General features: G+C 42.0%; 1 protein-coding gene across 1 annotated transcript in view; it reads right to left on the reverse strand.

Annotated features, from left to right (window-relative positions):
- NOX3 (NADPH oxidase 3) overlaps positions 1 to 18257 on the reverse strand; it is a 58704-nt gene extending 40447 nt beyond the window's left edge. Inside the window, exons 1-6 of the mRNA XM_036249196.1 lie at positions 18213 to 18257; positions 17471 to 17566; positions 17248 to 17358; positions 16174 to 16258; positions 4902 to 5047; positions 1819 to 2000 (exon numbers count right to left, since the gene is read on the reverse strand). Coding sequence (XP_036105089.1) covers positions 1819 to 2000; positions 4902 to 5047; positions 16174 to 16258; positions 17248 to 17358; positions 17471 to 17566; positions 18213 to 18257 — 665 coding nt within the window. The remainder of the gene's footprint in view (positions 1 to 1818; positions 2001 to 4901; positions 5048 to 16173; positions 16259 to 17247; positions 17359 to 17470; positions 17567 to 18212) is intronic.
- Between the last annotated feature and the right edge of the window lie 7036 nt (positions 18258 to 25293).

Below are 25293 nucleotides of genomic sequence, written 5' to 3' on the forward strand. Positions count from 1 at the left end.
AGGGGCAGATCTAGAAGAGCTGGCACTGGGCCCCACGTAGGGCCCTCGGTCGCCATGCTGTGTTGGTCCTCCCTGGCCTGGCAGAGCAGAGCCCACCTGGGGTACCAGGCCCCTCGGCGCGCGGCCCTGGCAGCGATGGGAGCTCACGGTGCAGGACGGGTTCTGCTGGCGCAGGACGCAGAGCGAACGCTGCCCGAGCCACGCGCGGTGTCTGCGCATCCCGGCCACAGCCCGCCAGGTGCCGAGGAGGAAGGTTTAATTCTTGAAAATGAAGGGCCGTTCTTCAGGGCTTGTTACCAGTAAAGGTTTGGTTGTCTGAAGACTGGCATCTTAGGTCTGACTCGCCTATTTATCTGTCCTGGGACCTTAAGTGAGTCAATGAACCCTGCACACCTGCTTCCTCCTGATGACATGGGGAGAATAGCTCAGGCTCTGTGGACAGGACTGCGTCGGGTCAAACCCATCATGCTCGTGAGTGTGCTCTGCAAATTGTGAAATGGGGAACAAGGCTTCAATTTATGAAATAGTTAATATGGGACAGACTAGTTGATAGACATCGACTGGTTAATTGGTCCAAAAAGATTTTGCTAATATTTAAAGAACTGAAAACAGTATATTGGAGAGTGTTATACTTCAGGTGCTGTTCTAGTTTCCTGATGAGGAGGATTGCCAGTGTCAGGTGGGGTGGAATGCCAGGCGGCACTTATGGGATGTTTGAGGTCAGAGGGGAAACTAACGCAAGTCTGGAGCATTTAAAGGGCCAGTGGCAGAGCCCAGATCAGACGGGCCACCTCACATTCTACCTACTGCCCCACACGGGGTTTCCTAGTGGATGGTTTTGCTCGAGTAGAAGTGAAATATGGGTGGCAAAAATATATATCCTGATTAATACCATCTAAATTGGCTTGTGGACATAGGTTCTGAATGAAGTGTGTATCTAATGCCATCAACCTTCATTACAATTCCTTCATTTTATTTTATTTTATCATTTTTGGTATTCCAGCATAACTTTATTGATAAGCCCAGCTAGTATGGCTCAGTGGTTGAGTGTTGACCCATGCATCAAGAGGTCGTCAGTTCGACTCTTGGGCAGGGCACATGCCCAGGTTGTGGGCCAAATCCCCAGTGGGGGGCATGCAGGAGGCGGCCACTCGATGTTCTCTCTCATCGATGTTTCTATCTCTCCCTCTCCCTCTCTAATCAGTAAAGAAAAAAAAATAAAAACAAAAAAGAAGTTTATTTGCAAAACAGACAGCAGCAAGCTCTGAAGTTGCAGCCATAGTTTGCTGAGGACCCTTGCTCTCTACACTGGGGCTAGCAATCTTTCTTTTCTTCTTCTTGTTTTATCTTTATTGTTGTGAGTGTTACAGATGTCCCCCATTTCCCCCCTTGCTCCCCTTCTCCAGGTTCCTGCCTGGCCCCGGCCTTCCCCACACTGTTGTCTGTGTCCACTGGTTATGCATATATGCTATAAATTCTTTGGTTAATCTTTTCCTGCTGCCCTCCCCCTCCCTCAGAGATCCGTCAGTCTGTTTCTTGTTTCCATGCCTCTATTTCTACTTTATTAAAGACATCAAGACTCCCCAGCAGAGTTAACTAGGAAAAATAAATATAGTACTTCAACATCTATGTCGCTTATTTTCAGTCTTACTAAAAAAGGTCCACACAGTGAGTTTGCCACACTGAACATGATTTTCATGTGACCTCTGTGTCCTTTAGTCCCCTGCATGTCATGTTCTTCCATTCAAAGGGCGTTCTCAGATTATTTTGAGGTTCACAGAGATAACATCTTACAAGGGGAGCACAGTACGGACTTACCCTGCCCCGTGGACAGCCAGACTGATGAAGAAGATGATGAAGACGTGGTGTGTGTACCAGAACAACTCGTAGGAGATCTGTCTAATGAACTCAGTGGAAGAGGTCACGATCAAGGTTAGAGCCAGAGAGATCATCAGGCCAGTAATGCCCGCGACTGTCATTAGCAACTCAGTGTCTGTGTTCTAAAAGGACAGATGCCATGACATTAATATCTGAGTTCTAATTTTCCATTTGAGAACCAAAACTTGAGTGTCCAAGCAAAGAGCAATTCAAAATGTTCTAATCAGACACATATACAGGGTGGGGCAAAGGTAGGTTCACAGTTGTTCGTATGGAGAAGAATACAATAAATAATAAATAATAGCACAAGAATAAACTGTTTTGCACACTCACACTATAAACCTACTTTTGTCCTACACTGTTGTAGCTTTAGAATGGTCCCCAGACAACTCAAGAAGGGTGTTCCTTCTCCCTTTCCTCTCCCCCACCTGATGGCAGACACTCACCGTGTGAACATTGCATCAAATGCATTTCCTTAACTTCATTTTCCATCCGTATAAAGCAATTGTGATGCCAAAGACACTATGCCGAACTGAAATTAGGCACTATATAAAAATACACTTTACGATATAACACTGCAAAATAAATCTGAGTTTCAAATTTTTGATTTTTAAAATAAAAATGTGGATCACTTGGCTTAACTGCGTTTTAACATTAAGAAACACTTTTTTCTGAGAGCCCCCCAGAGGCATTCCGAGTGAAGCAGCTACAGACCCTGCTTCTCTGGTGGTTAGTTAGTCCTCGCTTTGGCTGCTTAATTGGGAGGACCATGACTGGCATTTCTTTCATGCCACCTCAGGAGGCTTGGCATAAGACTCTGCAAATCCTAGGTGATCAATAAAGATACAGCTATTCTTATCTGGTCTACACTGCCAAAAGACCAGCTTGCTGACCTGTGAGTGCAGAGGGTGGTTAAATAGCCTTTTAGAATATAAATCACAACGCGTTTGTTTTTGTTGTGAGTTTCCCATGTTCTTGTCAAGTCATTAGTATTCATACATCGTGTTCCTATCGTCGAGACGACCGAGAGCTTAATAAACTCACACTGTATCTTTTGTCAGTAAAATCTCATTAATTGGGGCTGCCGTGAGATCTCGAGGTAATTTGGACAGGGACTTCTCGGGTGTTTATTTTTGCTTCACAGACCAAACAGTGGAAATAAAATTGAAAGGGTACGTCTAAAGCATTTAAAGGGTTTTTTTCAAGTGTACTCACACATTTTAGAAATCCATTTATATCAGATGATGTGCTAATTTCAGACGATTCGTCTTTGTTTATTGCAGCAAACCCTACTTCCTTTTTCCTGCACCAAACCGTACACTGGTTTGAGTTGCAATGTGTCCTCAAAATAAAATCACTGCAGCTAGTTAGAAATACTCTATACAGGCCCTGGCTGGTTTGGCTCAGCGGTTGGAGCATCGGCCTGCGGTCCAGAGAGACCCGGGTTCGGTTCCCGCTAAGGGCATGTACCGCGGTTGCAGTTTGTCTCCGGCCCTGGTTGGGTCGTGCGGGAGGCAGCCACTCAATGTGTCCCTTTCACATCGATGTTTCTCTCTCTCTCTCTTCCTCTCTATCCCTCCCACTCTATCTGAACAAAAAATGGAAAAATGTCCTCGGGTGAGGATAAAAAAAAAAAAAGAAATACTTTATCTATATAGTACATGTTGTGCTCCTGATACCTACCTTTCTCCAAATACCCAAATTAGAGAGAGTTCCCTGGACCTAATTAGTACTTACAAAGTTACTTCTAAATTTTGAAATAAATATATTAGAAGTAGCTTAATCATGCTGTTCAATTGCTTTAAAAGTATTTATAATAAACGTTATTTATTATTTATTTATATGATCTCTTTAAAATGTTGCGATTTATTCTTGGGTTTGTGTAGCAGTGACCTTCCCAGAGCCTTAGTGGGGAACACAGGTCACCTCAGTAAGTTCCAGAGAGATGCTGTGGCCCAGATGGGTCCCCCAAGGCATTCCCGCAGGCTTGCGGCATCTGGAGTTTTGATTTATAACTTTGAAACTTGTGCTTTTAACTGTTGTCAGCTAAGAAAATATAGCTCTATTTGATCAATGCCTGACATTGGAAATCATCTTAAGATAATTAGGGGACATAACTTTAGAAGATGTTTCCCCAAAAGAGACTTTGAATTTTGCTTCGTCATATAAGGCTGCCTGGGCAAAACCGCTCAGATGGTGACGGAGAGGGTTCCATTTCTGGACTGTATTGCCTAACGGCACTTCTTGGACAATACTGATGTTTTCAAACCTGATTCATGTTTTGGATGCATAGTCCAATGCAGCAGCACCGGGCCAAAGGTTTAGATCAACTAAGGAGAAAGGCAGGGAGTAGGTTAAGCGAAAGGAATGTCTTAATCTCTGCAGGTGGATTTCTGTGGCCACATGTTTGGTTTTCTTTCTGTTTCCCACGTGGGCTGCCACTCTGTGCACACGGATAATTAACACCAGTGACGTCACTGGCCACGCAGGCCTCACCATGAAAATAGCTACTTTGCCCAGCATCTGATTTGGCAAACCAACTAGACACACGTGTGCCAAAATACGACACGGGAGAATAGATCCAAAAAACAATTTGCAAATTAAAAATGGAGACACATAATTTATAATCTCTGGATTTATATGGCACTTCACATTCTTTATGAGTCTCACATCAGCAAAAATATATCTAATCACAAGCTGCTTTTAAAATGTAAAATATTAGTGATTTAACAGGATACTGCATTTCCTGTTTAGGCGTATTTATTATTATTATTTTTCTCTAAACAAATTAAATAGCATCAGTTTTTCTCCTTGCTCATAACCTCTTAGCCACATTTATGGCAGGGAAAGAAAAAAAAACTAAAAAAAAAGAAAAAAAAAGTGAAATTCATGTTCACACTTGGCAGAAACTTCTCTCAAGCTCTTTTATTAAGAGCTTCCAAAACACAGTGCTCTTGGTTGTACTAGGGGTGGGAAAAGGCAGCGTTTTTCAGCTGAGAAAGCAGGCAGCCTGGAGAACTCACCGCGCGCAGGGTCCGGACGGGGTTCAGGTAGCTCTCCCCCGCCGCGTCGCCGAGCCTGGAGAGGGCGGCCGCCAGGCCCTGGGCGCGGGCCGACCGAGCCAGCCGGTAGCGCTCCAGGTTGCACACGTGCGCCGCGACGTGGATGGCTGCGGAGGAGGCAACACGGGCCAGGCCCGGGGGTTTGCTCTCACTACTTAGAACCACAGGGTCACTGTGGTCACGTCCTCTGTTCGCGTCTGTAATCCCAGGCAGAGCGAACTAGAGGGCGTCTTACCCAGTGTCTTAAATGGAGTGCATTGAACACTGCATGGTTTTTCACATTCATACTAGTGATGTTAAGGAATAAAGGAAATCTCAGTTCACCATACTTTAATTGTAAACATGTGATCGTGCTGGAAGTGGAAGTATTGTTATCACAACATAACCATGAATAAAACTTCTTTTCCAAGAAGTCAGAAAGCATTACTCTAGAATACTGTACCTTGAACACACTGTTATATGTGCATGCGATCTATATGATAATACAGGGGATGATACTGTGTTTGTTCTCTTTCAGACATACTATTTCATACGGATATATATATATATTTCATATCTATATCTATATCTATATCTATATCTATATCTATATCTATATCTATATCTATATCTATATCTATATCTATATCTATATCTATATATCCCTACATGTACACGCAGATATTTGCATGTATTATTCCTAGTGGATTTAAATAAGTCAGTATATATGGAACTAAACCTTTCTGTATATTTTTGTTTGTTTGTTTATCTTTGGGCTCCTAGCCTCCAGAAATTATTGTGAAACAACAAATTTCTATTGTTTAAGCCACCCAGTCTCTGATATTTTATAAGGGCAGTCCAAGAAAATTAACATACATGACTTCCCCCCGCTGCCAAATAAAACCCCCAAAAAACAAAAACAGAAAAACCCACTCTAATTTGGAAAAGTAGTCAAAAACAAATATATTCATTCACAGAGCATGCTAACATTGCGTCAATAACACAGGTGGGACAAAAAAGGATGCTGTGGAAGACATTGACAAAAAGGCTGAAGTTGATGTAAAGGGAAAGAAACCTTATTTTAAAAAACAGATGTCATAATTGTATCATAAACCAGTTTAAATTACCTTTGTTTTGTATTTTTTTTTTTTAATGAAGAGAACTTTTAATATATGGTAGTTACTGCCATTTTATTATTGATATTTTTTTCTTCATCTTCTTAAAGAAGACATTTAACATTTCTTGTAATACTGGTTTGGTGCTGATGAACTCTTAGCTTTTTCTTGTTTGGAAAGCTCTTTATCTGTCCTTCAATTCTAAATGATAGCTTTGCTGGACAGAATCATCTTGGTTGTAGTTCCTTGCTTTTCATCACTGAAAACTTTGTGCCAATCCCTTTTGGCCTGCAAAGTTTCTGTTGAGAAATCATCTGACAGTCTTATGGGAGTTCCTGTGTAGGTAACTAACTGCTTTTCTCTTGCTGCTTTTAAGATTCTGTCTTTGTCTTTAACGTTTGGCATTTTAATTATGATGTGTCTCGGTGTGGACCTCTTTGGGTTCATCTTTGTAATCTCTGTGTTTTCTGGACTTGTATGTCTGTTTTATTTACCAGGTTAGGGAAATTTTCCATCATTATTTTCCAAATACATTTTCAATTTCTTGCTCTCTCTTATTATTCTGGTATTCTCCACAATGTAAATGTTGATATGCTTAGAGTTGTCCCGAAGGCTCCTTACACTATTCTTTGTTCTTTTTGCTGTTCTGATTGAGTGTTTTTCTGCTTTCTTATCTTCCAAATTGCTGATTTTATCTCCTGCTTCATTGATTCTTTATACTGTATTCCTCATTTCAGTTAGTGTATTCCTCATTACTGACTGGCTATTTTTAATGATTTCCATGTCTTTGTGTGTGTGTGTGTGTGTGTGTGTGTGTGTGTGTGTGTGGTATGTGCCCCTAGCTGGAACTGAACCTGGGACTCTCTGGTCCACAGGCTGACCCTCAACCACTGAGCCAAACTGGCCAGGGCTCCATGTCTTTTTTTTATACTGTTGACATTTTCAGTAAGTTCATTGGACTTTCTTATAGTCATTGTTTTGAACTCTGTCTGGTAGTTTGCTTGCCTCCATTTCATTTATTTCTTTTTCTAGAGATTTCTCTTGTTCTTTCCTTAGGGACCCATTTCTTTGTCTCCTCATTTTGACTACTTGCCTGTGCTTCCTTCCGTGTATTAGGAAGAGCTGCTACGTTTCCCAGTCTTGGTAGCATTGCCTTACTGAGTAGGTGTCCTGTAGGGCCCAGTGGCACAGCCTCCCCAGTCACCTGAGCTGAGTGCTCCAGCTGTGTCCTCCATGTAGGCTGTGTGCACCCTCTTGTTATATTTGAGTCTTCATTGCTGTGGGCACATCACTTGGAGGGATTGACCCCCCAGGCTGATTGGCTGGGAGGACCAGCTGTGCCTTTAGTGGAGGAGCTTTTGCGCCAAGGCTGACTCCATGCAGCAGGACTCGCTTCAGTGGGGATTTGGTGCCCACTGAGCGTGCCCCTTGAGTGTGTTGCTCATGGAGGTAGTTGGTAGTCCAGCATGGTCTGAAGCTGTCCACCAGGTGCACTGGCTGTGAGGCCTCCCGGGAAGTGTTCTTCAGAGGGCTACCATTTGTGATGGGTAGGAGGTGTCCGGGACAGGCCAAGCTTCAAACCAAGGCCAACTGCCACTACAGTGCTAGGCATGGGTCCACTTAGCAAGAGGTACAGGGCACACTGAGGCCAGACACTGCTTATTTGAGAGATTTCAGGAAAGTCTGAAGCATGAGCCAAGAGAGGCCATTTGTATGGAAAAACCACTGGACAGAGCTTGGGTGGGCCTGTGAGTTGGGTGGGGAGGGGTCTCGGGGAATCATTAGGGTGGGGCTAACACTGTTAGCCTGTTTGATGATTCAGATATTGTGCCCTCCTGCTGGTTCTGTGAGGGAAGGATCCAGAAAAGGGACAATGGCATCTGCCAGCTCTTCTGTTTGGGAAAAAGCTACCCCCCAGCACCTTCCCAAAAGCCGGACAGTTCGTTTCTCCCCGTATGTCCCTGGCGCCTTTGGAGCTGCTGTCTGGCGTGGAGCTCAGAGGGAGTAAGTCTGATTATTGCCCTTTAAGAGGAATGCCAGGGATTTCAGAAGCCTCCGTCTCCCTTAGCCACAATCTCTGCTGGTTTTTACAGCCAGAGGTTATGGGAACTTTCTTTCTGGCACTGGAACCCTGGCCTGGAGGGCCTAGTGTGGGGCTAGGACCCCTCACTCCTCAGAGGGAGACCTCTGCAGCCGAGAGAGTCTTCCAGATTTTTATTCACCACACGTGGCGTGGCACCAGCCCCTTCCATAGCTCAGCCTTTCCTGCCAGCCTTGGCATGGCTGCTTCTTTGTATCCTTAGTTACAGGACTTCTGTTCAGCTAGATTTCAGATGGTTCTGAATGATGGTTGTTCTGTAGTTTAGCTGCATGTTTGATGTGGTTGTGGGAAGTTCCAAAAGACACATTTACCTACACTGCCATCTTGACTGGAGGCCTCCTCCCTCTCTCTATATTCTTAAGAAGAGCACTCAGCTTTCTAATTCTGGGAATCGGTGGTGTCTAAATTCTAAGTCAAGACAGCAAGCTCAGGAACACGGCATTGTCTAGCCTAAGGAGTCTGTGGCAGGCTCCTACCCTTTTCTGTCTCGTGAACTCTCAGGAAGCCAGCAGTCAGCCACAACACAGAGACCAGGGCATCCCAAGCTTTTCCAGCACATGGAACCCCTGCTGGGCGGCCAGTTGACACCCACCCCTGGAATCAGATTCAAGTGTGAAATGAGAATTCATTACCAGGCAGATAATTTCCCAGTTGATGTACATTTTTTTTTTTCTTTTTCCTGTACCCACAGTGAAAAGTAGCAGGGGCCACTACTATTAGTCTGTATAATCAGGGGTGGATTCTAGGACCTTCCCTGGCTGCATGCTAGGCCTGAGGTATTGGGGGAATGAGGGAAAAAGGAACAGCAAAAACTTTTGACAATATTGATGTCATTTTGGTCCCTGTGGTGCTCGTAGCAAATATATTTAGAAATATCATCTTCTATTTAGCCTCTCTGTCACCTGAGCTCCTTCTGTCAGAGCCATTTGCCTTTCTGCTTTGCAAAGTTCTCCCGATGCTTTAAGACTCAACTCAAAAGTCGTTTTCAAGCAAGCATTCTTCAGTTTCACGGGCACTAATGATACCTTGATTGTAACATTTCCCAGTCATTATTGTTATGAGTATTTACGTATACCCACATTTCCTAGTGTACATTGACTCTTCAAGACTTGTTCATCTTCAAAATAAACGAACCAACAAAATTGAAACAGACTTATAGACACAGAGAACAGGCTGGTGGTTGCCAGAGGGCTGGGGGTCTGGGGGCAGGGTGAAAATCGTGAAGGGATCGAGAGGTACAAATCAGTAGTTACAAAACAGTCACAGGGATATAAAGTACAATATAGGGAATATAGTCGATAATTGGAATAAGTATGTATGGTGACAGGTGGGTAATGGGAATATTGCAGGGGGCACTTTGTAAAGCATGTGATTGTCTTTCCACTATGCTGTGTACCTGAAACTAATACAAAATTAAAAGTAAATGAAAATGAAAAATAAAATTAAACTTAAAAAAATAAAAGCTGTTAACATCTAAAATAATGAAACTTTCATCTCAAAACAACATCTGGCCCATCGCTTAGCACCCTACGTGCGCAATAATGCCTTACTGAGTGTCAACGACATTACAGAGAGAAAGAAAAGAAATGGTCAGGAAGCTGATCTGTAGATGCAACATTGTTGGGATCATGTTTTCTGTGCTGGAATCAGATTCAAGTGTGAAATGAGAAGTCATTACCAGGCAGATAATTTCCCAGTTGATGTACAATTTTTTTTGCAGCTTTAAATAGAAATTCAGTCAAATATGGTTTTGGTTGGAGCCCATCTATGAAGGCAAAGCCCATGAGAGTGTTTCAGAGTCTATGATATTGATTGTCTCCTTATGGATTCCATGATGTTAGGACCCACATGCATTTTCTCCTGTTCCGCTTGTGAACATACACAGCCATGTCTGTGAAAGGGCTGCTTTGTTGAGACTAACAGCATCCACACAACTAGAAAAGCTTATCTAGGAGCAGCCTGTTCCTATCAGCTCGACGTAAAAGAGGAACTACTTGCTAAATTAAACACAAACAGTGTCCAGTATTCATAATTTCTGTTTTTTGATCATTACTTTAATGTTTGAAAAAACAGGTAATGTTTCTCATAGCTAAAATATCTCAAATGCTTCTTATATTCTGAACACTGGTATGCATACTTTAAATATATCAGCTCACTTAATCCCCAGGTATTAGTCTTATTCCTATTTTACAGTATTCAGAACATTAAGGAACTTGTAGCTCATTCATGGAAAGGTGGATTAAACCCTGTTTTTCTGACTCCAAGGACCCACCTTTTTGATTTTTAAGTTATATTGGTTCTTTTCACTAATCAATAATTGTTACACCTTACTTTTTACTGAAAACAAATATCTTCCATGGGCTTAGCTAAGTCTCTTTGAATGTTTACTTGGTATCTTTAATCTAGAGTCAAATAGCTCCTAAGACTTACGGGTGATCACACCTTGGGCACCGTTATTGTGGGTGGGTAGAAACAGCACGTTCACACTCCACTCCTCTGCCCTCACGTCTCTGCTCGTAGCTCACTTCCACTCTCCTCTGTGACTAAACCAAACACACCAGGGAGAGTGAGCTGTTCCCATTTCTCAGAAATACACAGTGAACTTCAAATGAAATTAAGTGATGTATTTCCCATGACACTGTCCACCTGTGACAGTCGGAATGCAAATACAGGGTAAGTTCTGTGTCTTATATTCTATATTCGACAACATTCTTCTGTGTAATGAGTTGTTGATCGCAATCTGTTGTCTCCTAGATTAACTGCCACATGAGAATTTGTCACTCTTAAACTATATTTAAGAATATGTATTAAATAAACAAAAACATTGAACTTTTTATTAATTGTTATTGCCAGATCTTACATAACAGAACTGAAGAAATGAATGAAGTAGCATAAAAAAACCTCAGATGCTTTTCAAGAGGTAGCTTCTGAGGAACTCTATTCAAAACTATTCTCTCCTGTTTTTTTTCATATACTTTAAATTTTATGTCTTAAATGTTCCTTTGCTCCAGTTGCCCTCCATCTTGGTTTTCCTTCTTTTCTTACAGGTAGAAGATAAAAAGTAGAATATCTTATTCTGTTCATCTCGGGAATTCTCAGAGAGAAAACTGCTCGTGTCCACTTTGTTTGTCCAAACATTTTATTTCCTCTTAAATCTGATCCTATTTTTATTGTGAACTTGGCTTGTAATTAAAGGTGTCCCAGGTACCACATCCAGGGCTACTGGAAATTGATAGATACCAGGGGAAATACTGCTTTGGATCATTTTCAAACATTATATTTTTGGTTCTTCCCTTTATACATCGTAGCATTTTACCACGAAGAGCCATGTAACCTATGCTTACAGTGACAGTGTTTTCAAGTAAGTGATCAAGTAATGGTGTGGATCTAGTTTTTTTTCTCTTAAGTCATCAGAATCTTGTTATTAGATTTGATCTTATGTAGGAGAAAGAACAGTAAAGAAGATCCCTCTTAGTTACTTGACTTTTTTTTTTTCTCAGCCTTTGTTTTCTCATCTGTTGAATGGGTGAACTGGAGTGAACTATACACTATCTAAGTATATCCCTTCCAGTTGCCTGTCTCCTGTATCTCTTGCTGAAGTTAACCAGGAACATTTATCATCTAAAAGGGATCTATAGGCGGATATGAAAGCAAAGCAAACATGAAACTCCTGTTTTAATATGATTTCAAAATCAGCACTGGCTCAAAGGGGCATTTTAGGTCTTGTGGCAAATCTAATGCCACCGACTACTCAGGGGCCCTCTTCCTGGGCTTCTGAGGACTTTCGGCTGAGCCCTTGGAAGAGCCCAGCATAAGCATTTTTAGAACCCACCCAAATACCAGGCTAAAAGATGCTATTACTGGATCTTTCCACAGTTTTATTTTCTCACCAAAGGACTTTTGCAGTTAAAAGAGAGCAACAATTTGGGCATACTACAAATGCACATTTAATTGGTGTGGGAACTTTTGAGTTCAAATAAGGAGCTTTTATTGAAGAGTGAAGCAAAAAAATCATAAAGGCCACAATTAAAGCCAGTGGCCCTGAGAAAGTCCCTTTCCTTCTTTCTTTCCTTCTTCTGATTTTTGAGGAGATCAAAGGAAACATAATTGAGGGAGAGTCTCGGAAGGGCGGTCAGTTCCTGCTATCATTCTGGCTGCCTGTCAGTGCTCACAGTCATTTTGGAGTTAGTCACCTCTTAATTAAGCAGCAGTTAGAAATCAGGACCCAGGGACACAGCCTGGCTGCAGTCGTGACAGCCAGAATCCGGCCCCAAACTTTCAAATCCATGGTCTGATTTCTGCAGGAACATGTATTGACTGGGGCACCTGTGCCTGCCACTCACTTGTAAATCAAATTTAATCATGTCTGGCAGGACCGGGAAAGAGTCTCCTTGGAGCTCCCACTGCCTGGAGCAGATCTGGATTAGTAGTAACTCCTTCGGGATCCGTCCTGAGAGTTCGGCCTCTGGGGCTGTTCTCTACCTTGAGGCCTCCACATCTTTTATTTTCACCACCCTTATTCTGAGCTCCCTTCTCTCAACCTGTCCCTGTTACGCTGACCGAGCTTTGTAAACTAATTTTAGCAACTCATCAGGAGCCGAGCGCGGGTAATTGTAAGACACTGGAAACTAGCAGACACAAGCTGCAGAATTTGCTGGAGGGAGCTGCCTGGGTCACTCTTCAGGGCCCCCTTTAAGGGAAGCTCATGCTCCAAGTCCTGCTATTGCATTGGAAGGGTCTCCAAGGTCTACTGTGGACCACGGAGTCCAGAAAGATCTGCATGAATAAGAAAACGGCGATTTTTGTTCCAGTGGGGCTAGGGGTCCCTGGAAATGATTCATCGGCAGCTCTCATCAGAGGCAGCAAGCCGGAGGCAGGGTGTCAAAAGGAGAAGGTTCCTGTCGCTGCGTTTTCGGTGATGCCCTTGATTACAGATACCATTGTTCGCCTTTTCCCTCCTCCTTCCAGGCTGCCTCCACCAGGCTCTAATTACATCCTTTAATGATTTGACCAATTAAAGCCTGCAGTTCGACGTACAGGGGAACGGATGAGAAAGGAGAGGCTGGCACGCGAACTTCGCTGTGCACGCGCCCCTCCAAGGTCACACACCTCTGTGAAGCCAGCCGGCGGTTTGAAAAGCCGCGTAGTGGGCGATGCTAATAAAATAAGCGCGGGGACATTTCCAGCAGCTCCCAGGCGAATCTGGCAGAAGGACAAAATGTGAAAAGCAAAGGTACATCTACGAAACCAGGGCGCAGCATTTTTCTCTCTCTGAAAGTGCAGTTGCCAGCCGCATTCCGAGTTCATGTGAAATGGAATAATTGCTTTGTCAGGTTTGGGAGCAGCGGAGCGGGCTGTCCCCACCCTCCTGCCTTGGCCGGGAATGGGCACCCCGCGGCCGCTGGTTGCCATGGCGGTGGGAGGAGGGAGCCCGCAGAGCAGCGGGGGTTCAGTGGAAGGGATGGAGAGAGGACTTGGTTCTCTCGAGGGATTTCTGTGGGAAAGAGGGAGAAACAGCACCCTGCTTCCTTGTGTTGCACCAGAATGTGAGTTTATCTGGGCACCTGGCAGTATTATCAATCTCCTCCCTGCCCACACCCTATTTTCTGCACCCTAAAATGTTTGGGGTTTCCCGAAGGACTCCTGCCCCCTCCTGTCTTGTACCTTTCCCAATAATTCCTTCAACCTCTTTTGCCTGCTGGTCGATGCCTACTCATCCTCAGGTTTGACCAAATGTGCTGAAATCCTGTTATACATGAAGGTGGGTATGGCACAGTCTCAGCCCTGGTGTAACCAGAGTCTGAGAACTTGATAAGGTGGGAGGTGTGGGGGCGGACCACCCAGACCTGGTGGGTCCTGGGGAGTCAGACCAGGCGGGGGCGGACCACCCAGACCTGGTGGGTCCGGGCAGTCAGACCAGGCCAGGAGTCCTGGGTGCGCTGACATCTTACCCACAGAGGACAGGAAGAGCATTTCAGACACAAGGAACAGCAAGAGCAAAGGCACAGACTCCGCGGACTGCCAGCCGCTGGGGGTACGGGAGGGGAAAAAGCAAGGGGTTGTGTGGGGAGCTGAGGCTGGAGTCGCCGGCAGGGCTTGATGAGTGGAGCCTGCCGGCCTCGCTGAACTTGGGTTTGATTCTCTGCAACTAGCAGTAAGCCAATGACCTTGAAGTCTGAGAATTTCTGAGAGGTCCACTCCTGAGAACCAGCCTGCACGTCTCAGAGGGATGGACAGATTGCATTCTTTTAATTTCACGGAAGGAAAGGCCTAAGGAACTTACTGAGATCTCACAGCGGACAGATAACTCGAGTCGCGTCAACTGCTGCCCCCACTAAATTACGCCCCATTCTGAAAACAGTACTGACTGCACCTGTTTGCCAGTATTGCCCCTGTCAGAACATCTGCACTGGAGAGACGTTTGGTACACATCACTTAGGCATTTATGCTGTTGATGTATGATTACATATACAGAAATGTACATGCATGCCCAAAGGTTTAAGGCAAAACTATTTCGGAACACATTTCCCTTGTTCTTTGCTTTCTTTTCTGATGTGTTTTGATGCTGTGGGTTTTTTTCTTGCTGTTGTTCCTTCTGTTTATAGTATCTTTGTAACTTTCGCTTGGAGTCCAATTCTGCCTTTAAGTGATTGCATGGTGATAATTTCCTTCCTGCCATTTTATTGTGTTTTATCTCCTCTTTTAATGCAGGAATTAAGGATTCTTAAGATTTTATGGAAGCCTAGAAATCTCTTGAATTCCTTCTCTGAAGAACCTTCTAAGGAGTAATCTTGACTCTACTTGGACACCATCCAGGGCAGGGAAGTCAGTACTCTCCGGGGACCCTCGTTTTAATTTTAGATAACTTTCAAGGTCTGGAAAAGACTTCCGTTTCTGAGCTGAAATCTCCCCTGAATCTTCATTCTTTCAGGCATTCACCCATTCACCAGAGGCTATTGGCACCTATGTATAGGACTCAGTGCTATTGTGGGCCTTGGAAAATGAATCACCCCATTCTTCGCCCTCCATTCACCAGCTGGGTTTCTCTAGAACGTCCTGTCTTTTTACCCTTATTTCTTAACAGACTACAGAGTCCTTCTGCAAACACTTTCTGGGTTGGTTCTATCTGGTGTCGAAGACAATCTTGGGGAAATCTCCCCACACACCCAAGTTGTGTTAATTGGCACTCGGGCACCGTCTGTCATGTCTTGTTGCTTAATTAAATCCACATTTGTTTTGAGTGTTCTTTTTACTCTGCTATTTTTTATGCATGAGAGAATAAAAACAAATGAGGAAAACATTTTATAGTTAAATTAGTTTGAGGGAAACAGTCCTGAATCATAAGTCTTTATCGTGCGGATAGCCTTTTATTTCAACATAATTTTTTTGTCCAACAAAACCACCAGCTTGTTGGTCATTGCCTCCCCCACCACGCACGCGCCCTCGTCTTTCTCACCAGAGTTTAACCTTGGCCTTGGATATTAATTTCTAGCGCCTTTCCCGGGAATTCTCTTGTTTTCTAATTCAAGAAATAACAATAACGCTTTATATGCCCATAAAGCTTCGTGTCTTTTCAAGATCTTTTTATAGCCACTAGCTCAGCACAATTTGGAATCTGCTCCTGCCTCTGTTTCCTTTTTACTGCCCATGAAACCGTTTGATAGTCACTTTCTTATGACTGTGAGTAAAATTTTGAATATAGGTCAATTTTATTTCTGATGTGAGTTATATTGAATCGCAAAGTGTTAGTCTTCAAGTAGGCATTTACCATTGTGTGATCAACGAGCTCAACTATTCACAGATGAAAATGAAGTTTCACAAACTTCCTCTGGAGAAACAGAAGGCTTGGAAGGGAAAACTGCATGAGTCGAAATTAGAAATTTAAAAATCTGTTTGTGTAAGGTTTATGTGGTCAGATGGAAGGCAAAGATTTCTTTACCTAAGGGTTGAGCCTTTGGTGAGAGAAAATAAACAAAGCTATAAAGTTAAACATTAGGCATCGTTAAAATCCATCAGTCAATTAATAATAAGCACTTACTTGCATTAACCACTATTCCATAGGCAACCAGTTTGTGGAATTTGAGGTTTTTGTCTAATTGCCTCTTCCATGGTCCTCTGCAGCACTAGAGGAACAAAAATAAAAGTCTTGTTTTGGGAAATATCACAGTAATGACAGTGTTTTGAAGGATAAGGAGACGACCCACACGCTGCCACTAAGGTTGGGCAATGTGCCACAAAAGTTAGTGGACAAGAATTAGTCAAACAAACAAAGGCAAATGGTTATTATTGGCTTTCCTAAAATTTCAACTCAATAAAAGTGACTGAGTGAGTAATACTCTGGCTATAAGTCAAAACTTGAGAATAAACCTGCTAATATTCACGCTCAGCTTATTTGGAAAATGAAGATGATGACCATCGTTGTCATTGATGTGGTTTAGTAGTTTATAAATTATTCCTTATTACACAGTGAAAGACACTCTATTCATCTACATCTAAATATTCATAAAATTATGATGATGAGTGTATAATAAATTACTTTGTCTACTAAAGGTTATCGAAGGTCTCATTTGTCTGTGCAGTGTGTTACTCTGTTTAGCATGAGCCACAGTTAAGTACCCAACACAGTGAGATCAATATAATTAGGAAATGTTCCATTATGTCCAGTAGGGATTAAAGCATTCATAGTAAAATCTGGGTACTGAGATTGTGCTTTCCAGTGTTGAGAACTCAAATGTTTCTGCAGTGATATTTGGCTCAACTGCGTATTTGTCTCCTTTCAATTAGAAATGGTAATAGTTCAAGCTGTTATAGTACTTCCATGTTCATGAGTGAGGTCAATGTTATTAGCCCTACTTTTCAGCTGGGGCAAATGCATCAGGGAAAGGTTGAACAGTGGTCCAATGTCACGCAGGGAGTCGGTGGCAAAAACAAAAGTCAAGTCAGACGTACCAATTTCTGATTTTCAGTTTTAGCCATTGTGTTTTCTTACAAAGAAATAAACGTTAATCCAAACAAGATGATTGGGAATTTCATCGTAAAGTACATCTCTGTTTTCAATGGCACTTATGTTAGTCATCACAACTAAAATTATTTGAAATAATTTAGTACTTACGATACTTGCTCCTCTTATGAATGAAATAAGGTTTCGGCTGATTGGTAATAGAATTAGCATGCAGTTAAAATTCAGGCAGCTTGCAGATGCTCTTGCCCAAGCCAGTCCCGACTGTTCATAGATACAGATATGAGAAAGAGATACAGTGAAAACAAGGAAGCTGGGAAAATAGAATGCATTTTGTTTTCTGAAATGATAACGTGTAGTCACCAACTCTACTTACACCCAGAATAACTCGTGTGTAAAAGAAAGACTCTTCATTTTCATACCAGTAGAATGTGTCGATAAACAGATATAAATTAACTCCCAACCAGGAGAGCTAGAGGAGAATAAAAAGAGAACCAATCAATACTATCTTCAACATTTTCTTCTTTTCAAAATCAATTGGGGTTCTTCTTGGGATTCAGTGCAAGTGAAATGAGCTTCTCAATATTAATCAGAATTAATTCATGTAATTATTTTATAGGTTAGATTTAACAGTAATTATATTGGTAAGAAATAGTTACCTTCATTAAAAAAAGATTTTAAAGTATGGGAATTCTTTAAGGAACTTTATGAAGGTACAAAACCTTCCTAATCAACATTGCTATAATGTTTCAAGTCAATGATATCAAGAAGAAGGAGGAACTCTTTAAAAACAACTCAGAAAGTACTCTAGAAAAATTCCAATTTCATAGTCTAATTCAAAGACTTCATTTGATTTAGAGAAACACTCATACATTATGCAAAAACAAACTACTTGACTTTAAAAATAATTAAAAAGAAACTCAATCGGAAAACAACTTGACGCGATTCTGCAAGGGTAAATTAAGTATATCTACTCAATGTTTCCTAACAAGTTTTAGTCTTTTAACCAGAGTAATACTTGAAGCTATTTATCATCTCTTTACAAGTTATTCTAAAAAAAAAAATCAAAGACTATTCAATATATATATTTAAAGTTGAATAACAGAAATGAGACTTACTACTAACATGACAGAGAGACTCTCATTCAGAATCCAGTACCCCATCACGACAGCTTTGCTCTTTTGCTGTCGGCAAATGATTTCTTTCGTTCACCTGAGTGATATCCTTAGTAAGGCCTCCTCTGCTAAATTATTTTGTCCTTTTGTCTTAGGATGCACCTACTGGGAGCAGCTCTCAAGGAATTTCTAATTAAGGTCTTTCTGCCAAAGGCCCATCACCAGGCTGACCTGGGTCATGACCTGGGTAAATACAAGGCAAGTCCCTGTTAATGATTCCTTTCTTCAAAGATCTCCTAAGAAAAGAAAGCTCGTTTTATTAAATTATCCTCATGTACTTTATACTCCATTCATTTTCTCCGTGATTGCAGTCAAGATGATAATGCGTCTTTAGGTAAATGTGGGAAAGAACCTAACTGCCAAATGTTAGGTGCAGCGAAACACTTCACAAGAGCTTTCTCTACTCCGTTTATTTTCTCATTTTTATTTCCTCCCTCATTAAAAAGAAAGTGATTTTAAAAGATATAGAATGGTGTGTAAATAGGTATGATTAGAACACTCTTTCAGAAGATTGTGAAGAAAAAGGAAAAAGATCTTTCAGAAAAACCACGTACAGGAGGATGCTCATAAATCTGAAAGTGTGACTATAAGGAATGAAGTAGATTATTTCTGTAGGCTTAATGAAATCAATCCAATTTTCCCTAATCCCACTTGGTGCGCCCAGGAGGGAAATGAGAACATCCTTTTATACTTAGTGATCCCAGGAGTGTGCCTGTGTGTGAGCCCGGCCACGCTCCAACTTTGTGCGGCATAGTTGTTGAAGACAGTGACCGTGACAACTCTAGTGAGCAGTCATCCCAGCTGAAGCAATGTTCTGGCTGGTCCTGGCCCAAGCATTTTATTTAAAAATTTCAGACAATTCAGATAAAGGTAGGAGGATATTTAAATTATTTGAATGATTGCCTGAGCTTTCTCTGTCTTCCTATGGTGAGTCTATTCAGTTGTCCTAAAATAAATTTTTTTTTTAAAACCTGGTAAAGAATAACTTATTGATTAAAAATAATAGTAATAACCCTAAACTTTAAATAAATAATCCAGGTACTAGGTTAAGAGAAGAGCTTTTCAAGTGTCGTCCAGTTAAATCCTACGTGAACTCTCTGAAGTAAATGCAATAGACCCCACTGCATGCCTGTGGCAACAGACCCAGAGAACGAACCTGCGGTAGGAGCAGTTGGGACCCGAATTCAGTTCTCGTTGACCTGAGCATTTTCACTTTCACACACGACTTTGTACTGCATTTTATGAAGTATTACTGTATGGATTTGTTCATCAAACATACTTAAGATACAGGTATGAAATCATTCTTATAAATTTAAACCATAGGAATTAATTTAGTTAATTAATTTCAAATAAATATGTTGTTATATATGATTACGTATGCTACCTATTACCACAACATACCACTGAATCGTATAAAAATGAAGTTATTCTATTGTGTGGATCATGGTTATTGTTTTCTATATGAAATGATATCTTTAACATCTGGGGGAAGTGACTGACATGGCAGGGACTGCACCTCTCAGGGTAAGCCGGTTCCCAGTGAGAGCAAACGGCTTGCATGAGCAAACGGCTTGCATGAGAACGCATCTTTGATGGGCAAACCAACCAACCCAGAGCTCATCTCCCCAGTCATCCCCTTTATTAAGCTCTCACATGCCAGTTCAACATCCTCTCTGCCTGTTTCCCAGGGCCAGGTACTGGACACCTGCAGCCCACCCCTCCAGCCCAGAGTCCCCTGACATTCTTCAAATTCTTCAATCCTAAACTTGTTCAGCTTGCCCATCCTGTTTGGCTCGTTCTTCTCTGCAAAAACCACAACAAAGGCTCTCTCTCCTCTTGCTCTTTCTGCCTCGGACTGACCCCAGTCCTTCTCCATGTGGCCCTGCATGGTGTGGTGTGCCCCCTTTTGGGAACTAGAGGTAAGGCGATGTCTCCATGTCCACCATCTTACCGCACTCAATTAGAATCGATTCCATTTGAAAACAACTGTATTTCCAACCATCCTGAGCTTTGGTGTCACAGCTTAAACCTTCTGATGCATAGGTGAGCTTTCCACTTGTCATCCCAATTTTGTTTCTCCTTCACCCCCAGTTCCCCTAACACGTGCTCGTACACTCAGAAACCCATCAACACACACGTACATGCACACGCGAGATGATGCCTCTTTAGGAGAAGTCTTACACTGGCCAATAAAAAGTTAGCAAATTTTCTTCTCTCTAGAAAAATTCCTTTTTAAAGGAATATCCTCCTATAGGAATATATAAAAGTAGAGGTATTTTGACAGCATTAACCTGAGATTAGAGTGAAGTTAGCGAAATGCCTTCAGTTGCTTCTTTAACGGTGAGTATTATAAAGATGTAAGGCTTTCAGAGTCATTTCCTTAAACCAATAATCTTACATGATGAAATGATTTGTTATTTCTGAAGTGTTTAGGATTTACATATCTTAGAGGCCTTATTCAGTTGGGTTATAAAAATTAATTCAGAGAGAATACATCTAGAATTTTTCACTATCTTGTCTATTTTAGAGTCAATGAGTGTGAGGAAGAGTTGGAATTTTCTAACCTTCTACACTTTTCACGCCGTGTTATAACTGAGAGGCATATATTGGTGAATAATAATGTGTGGTCACGTGTTTTGTTGTTAATTGCTGAGGATATTCCTGGTGATAAAAATAAAATTTAAAAGTTTAGGTTTAAGAACACATCTTTGCATACTTCATTCTTATTTCTCAAATGTGTTTATTCCTCTTTTGAATATATAAAGGTACATTGTGTTAAACTATAGCTATTATTCATTTATAGTGTATAAAAATGGTTCTTTGTTACAATTTGGAAACATAAGTCATGACTCCACTTCATGGCTTTTCTTCATAGGTTTTATTTTTTCACAATTTTCCATGATATTTAGTTCACTCATATAAAAAATGTGAACTTAAAATTACATTCAAATTTACTCAGAGCTCAATAGTTTTGTGCAATTGATGGACATCCCTTTTCTTCTCAACTTTTTTATTTTCACATTTAGGAATCACTCGATAATAGCACTGGTTGGTTTACAATATTGGAATCAGACTTCATAGGACTCAGGGTATTATATAATATCACACACCCAAGTCCAACTCAGTTCAGCCTCTGGACTCCTTCTCAGAAGCTCTCAGTTTTGAGAAATAAGACATTGTGATTCCTCTCATTATTTTCAGTTTACCTAGTAAGCTCGGGAATGCCTATCATGCCTCAGATGTGTGCCTCGGCTTGTACTTCAATGAAGGGACCTGTACAGATCACAGTTTACATCAAGGCTATGTGAACTGAGCTAAATTCATGAAATGACACCTAGGGAGAGAGGAAATGGTAAAAAAACAACAACAACAAAAAATTACTGAAGTGTTATTAATGCTCACAATTTCATCTCATCTCACCTAACTGTTTTCGTTGCTAATAAGTAGTGACCATTTTATTTCTCAGAACAAACGAAGTGGAATTTGCATTGCTTGTTTCCAAGGTGGGTAGTCTTTCTAACTAAACGGAGACACACTGGTTCTTCCAGCAAACTCACAGAAGATGGTGTGGGCTTCCCCCTGGTCACGATCACCAATAACAAACTGTACAATGAAAGAGGAACACGAAACAGAGCACAGATCTTGACCAAGACAGGCTCGTTGCTTGTAGATACGGACACAGGCTCTGCATCACCCACACCAGAGTCCTGGACCGAATTTGCTCCGTTAAACAGTTGACCCAACAAAGAGACAGTTTCATTCACCAATCATCGCGCGGGCTGGCTGCTGTACACTAAGACTGAGCTCCCGGGGTACAGCGGTGCTCCCAGAGAGTAGAAATAACTGTGCCAAGTTTTCCTCTTCTAAGCATTAAACCTTGTTTTCTCCTTTCCCCAAAAGCATGTATATACATCGAAGTATTACATTTAAAAGAGATGAACAAAATAAAGAAAAACATACAAACATTTAATCTCAAATTCTTACCTGGTTATTCTGAGGTGCGTTTGTCCTGATAATTATGCATGTATATTAGATAAACCATATGGCAGATAAATCCCATTTTGAAAAAGAAAATCAGAATAAAAGACAAAAGGTAAGAAAATCCACACATTAAAACAGATCTGATGTTCAAATAAAATTCAGTCAGGCTGGTAAAATTCAACCAGCACCCTACTCCTGGTTGAATCAAGTATATCATAACTTTATTTCAGGAAAACATTGTGCTCTCTTCATATCATTTTAAAATGGCTCGCACCCAAATCCTACTTTACATTATCCACTTCGTGCTTTTTCTCCCTTCCTATGGCATAATTGTTTTATTTATCCAACTTTTATATTTTCAAATGACTTTTCACCAAGACCACGGCGGGCATCACGCGATGCTGGGCACGGTGGGTGTTGGGAGGCCTGGATTCCATTAGTTAGACGTTCACAGATCAGGGGGAGGTGCCGGCTGTGTGTGAGCAGCTAGTTTTGAAGGGGCGTGTGTCCTGGAGTCTCAGAGGTTGTCTTCCCAGGGGTTCCTGAAGCACAGAGACATCGAGGGAATGACTCTAGGGAGCTCTCTCCGGAAATGGACCAAGCTGGGCTTTGTCAAAAACTATATAGTGTGGAGAAGAGAGGGAGGAAAATAATGTGAGTGGCAGTGTCTCTCGAAGGGTCACTTGAAGCTCTCAAAACATCAAAGAGAACACAAAACACTCCTGCTGCCAGCCACCTTCCTGTGGGCACTCCTGGTCTGGTCCGCTCAGCCCGAGGGCGTCCGTGCCTCCTTCCGTGCCCATTCTGCCTTCATCTTCCTTACGCTCACCTATGTTCGATGCTTTACATGTAGCAAGTCACCTAAAACCCTTCTCAACGTCCTTTGGAGAGCTGCTCCCACCGGCACTGGTCACCTGATGATCATAGTCCACAGAGACCAGAGTGACCAACTCGCCATTTCTTCCCCAAACTAAGTGGCACAGTTCCGAGTCTCCTGCATGGCCAGTGTTCATCTTTTGGTTTAGGAATCTGGCAGAAGCTGGAATTTCATGCTTGTTAGGTCCTATACTGTGTCCAGCATGCACTGGATCTTAGTCAATGTCAAATAATCAACACAGAATCACATTTACTTCTCTGTTTCTGAACGTGTCAGACAATTCTGTACAGCTCCTTACACAGACACAGTTGCGGGATTTTCAAGCAGTCCGTGTTTTTCCTTAAAGTTAAAAAGTGAGAGGGACGTTTTCCCAGCTAGGCAGTGAATCCCTTAACTCCTGAGTTCAGGAGAATTTAAAGTTTGAGAAGGCTAGTGTAGGAATCCCTTCTTTGCATACCCAAGCTGTTCATCTCTCAGAAGTCAAAGTGGATGCCAGAATTCCATAGATTTCATTTTTCAAGATGAACATTCAGATTTGAACATATTTCAAGCCAGATGGTTTACAGTTCATGTATTTGTTGCCGTTTTCCTGCCACAACAACTAAATATTGAAGACACATATTTGTGATGAGGAGAACTCTTCCAATCCCTTGTTTCCTGCTGCTCTTTCTCGCCGCACGTGCTCCGATCCCCCGCGGCCGCGGGGAAGGTTCTGGAATCAAACAAAGAGTTACATCGAGTTGATTTAGTAGACAGAGGAGGGTGAACTAACATATATCAAGCTTCCTATAAATACATATTTCTTGTAACAGCCATGAATTTTCTGGTAACTAGTATGAAAGCAAATGAACACCTATTGAAATATTCTGTTTTCATGATCCACTTAGACAAGCAGGCAAGTTTACTTCTAAGCCTGATAGTGACTTAGAAGAAAGTTTGCCAAACTGCGGGACAGTTGGATCAGAGTTCAGAAGAACGGGAAGATCAAACAAAGGTGCAGTATTGTGTTTTCACGGCGAAACCACCAGATATGAAAAGATGAGCCGTAGAAAGCGTTGCACGTTTGTCCCGAGGGATGCCAATGTCACTCAGCGGGCTCAGGGGTGTCTCCTGTCTGGGATGAAATGATTTGCCCTTCACGTGTTGTCTCGGTTACAACTTGTTATTATTCTACTCGCTTATCGACATTTGTATTGGAAGATTTATGTTGTCAATGGGCCATTAGGAAGCTGAACCAAAACAATACAAAATTAAAAAAAAAAAAAAAAAAGGAAAATAGAAGAAAGACTTCTAAGCACAGAAAAGAGGTATGTTTGCTTGGTACCATGACAATATTTCTACAACTATTCAATAAGCACTAAACAGGAAACTAAAAAAGAAAATGGGACAACCTTGTCCACAGTCATCACCATCCAATGCAAGACACACACACACACACACACACACACACACACACAAAGACTCAATAGTATTTTTTTAGATGTGGTTTGCAGAGCCTCACACTTGGAATCAACATTGATTCGAATCATAGTACTCAAGAACCGAGGGGACCCTTGCGGATGAGGTAGAGCATGTTCTTATTTTAAGGACTAGTCTGAAGTCATCGTGCCGGTTAGGGAGAAACAGGGCCAGAGCCCAGGTGTTGCAGCCCTCCGGCTATTCCCTTACATCACTCACTATTCCTCTGTCTTCATATTTTTGCTCGATGGTGGAGAGAGATGAAGGAATTAGCAAAAAGCATCTCCTAAGAGCTCACTCCAGGAGCCCGGGTCCTAGATGATGGGGCCTGGATGGGCCATCAGGGAGGGTGCAGCTCCTCTCCAGAAGCCTGGAGAATGCATGTTCCTGAGGGTCTCCCAGGGGCCTGGCGTTTTGTTCATTATGACATTTAATCCTGAAGACATATGAGTAAGGCAGAAGACCTGTTTTATAGATGAGGAGGATGTGGGGAAGCAGAGAGGCTCAGTAACTCACCTATGATCTCCTAGTTAGTAACTATCCAGGCTGAGCTGCAAGCCCATGGTGTCTGACCCCTGTCTGCCTGACCACATGACTTTTAAGATAGATGCACAAATGCATTTCCCAAACCACTGACGACAACTTCCCTATGTACGTGGATGCTTCTGTTTTGATTGGTGTCCAGAGCTAAATGCATCTTATAATGGT

The sequence above is a fragment of the Molossus molossus genome, unplaced genomic scaffold (genome assembly GCF_014108415.1).
Source record: "Molossus molossus isolate mMolMol1 unplaced genomic scaffold, mMolMol1.p scaffold_m16_p_8, whole genome shotgun sequence".
NCBI lineage: Eukaryota > Metazoa > Chordata > Mammalia > Chiroptera > Molossidae > Molossus > Molossus molossus.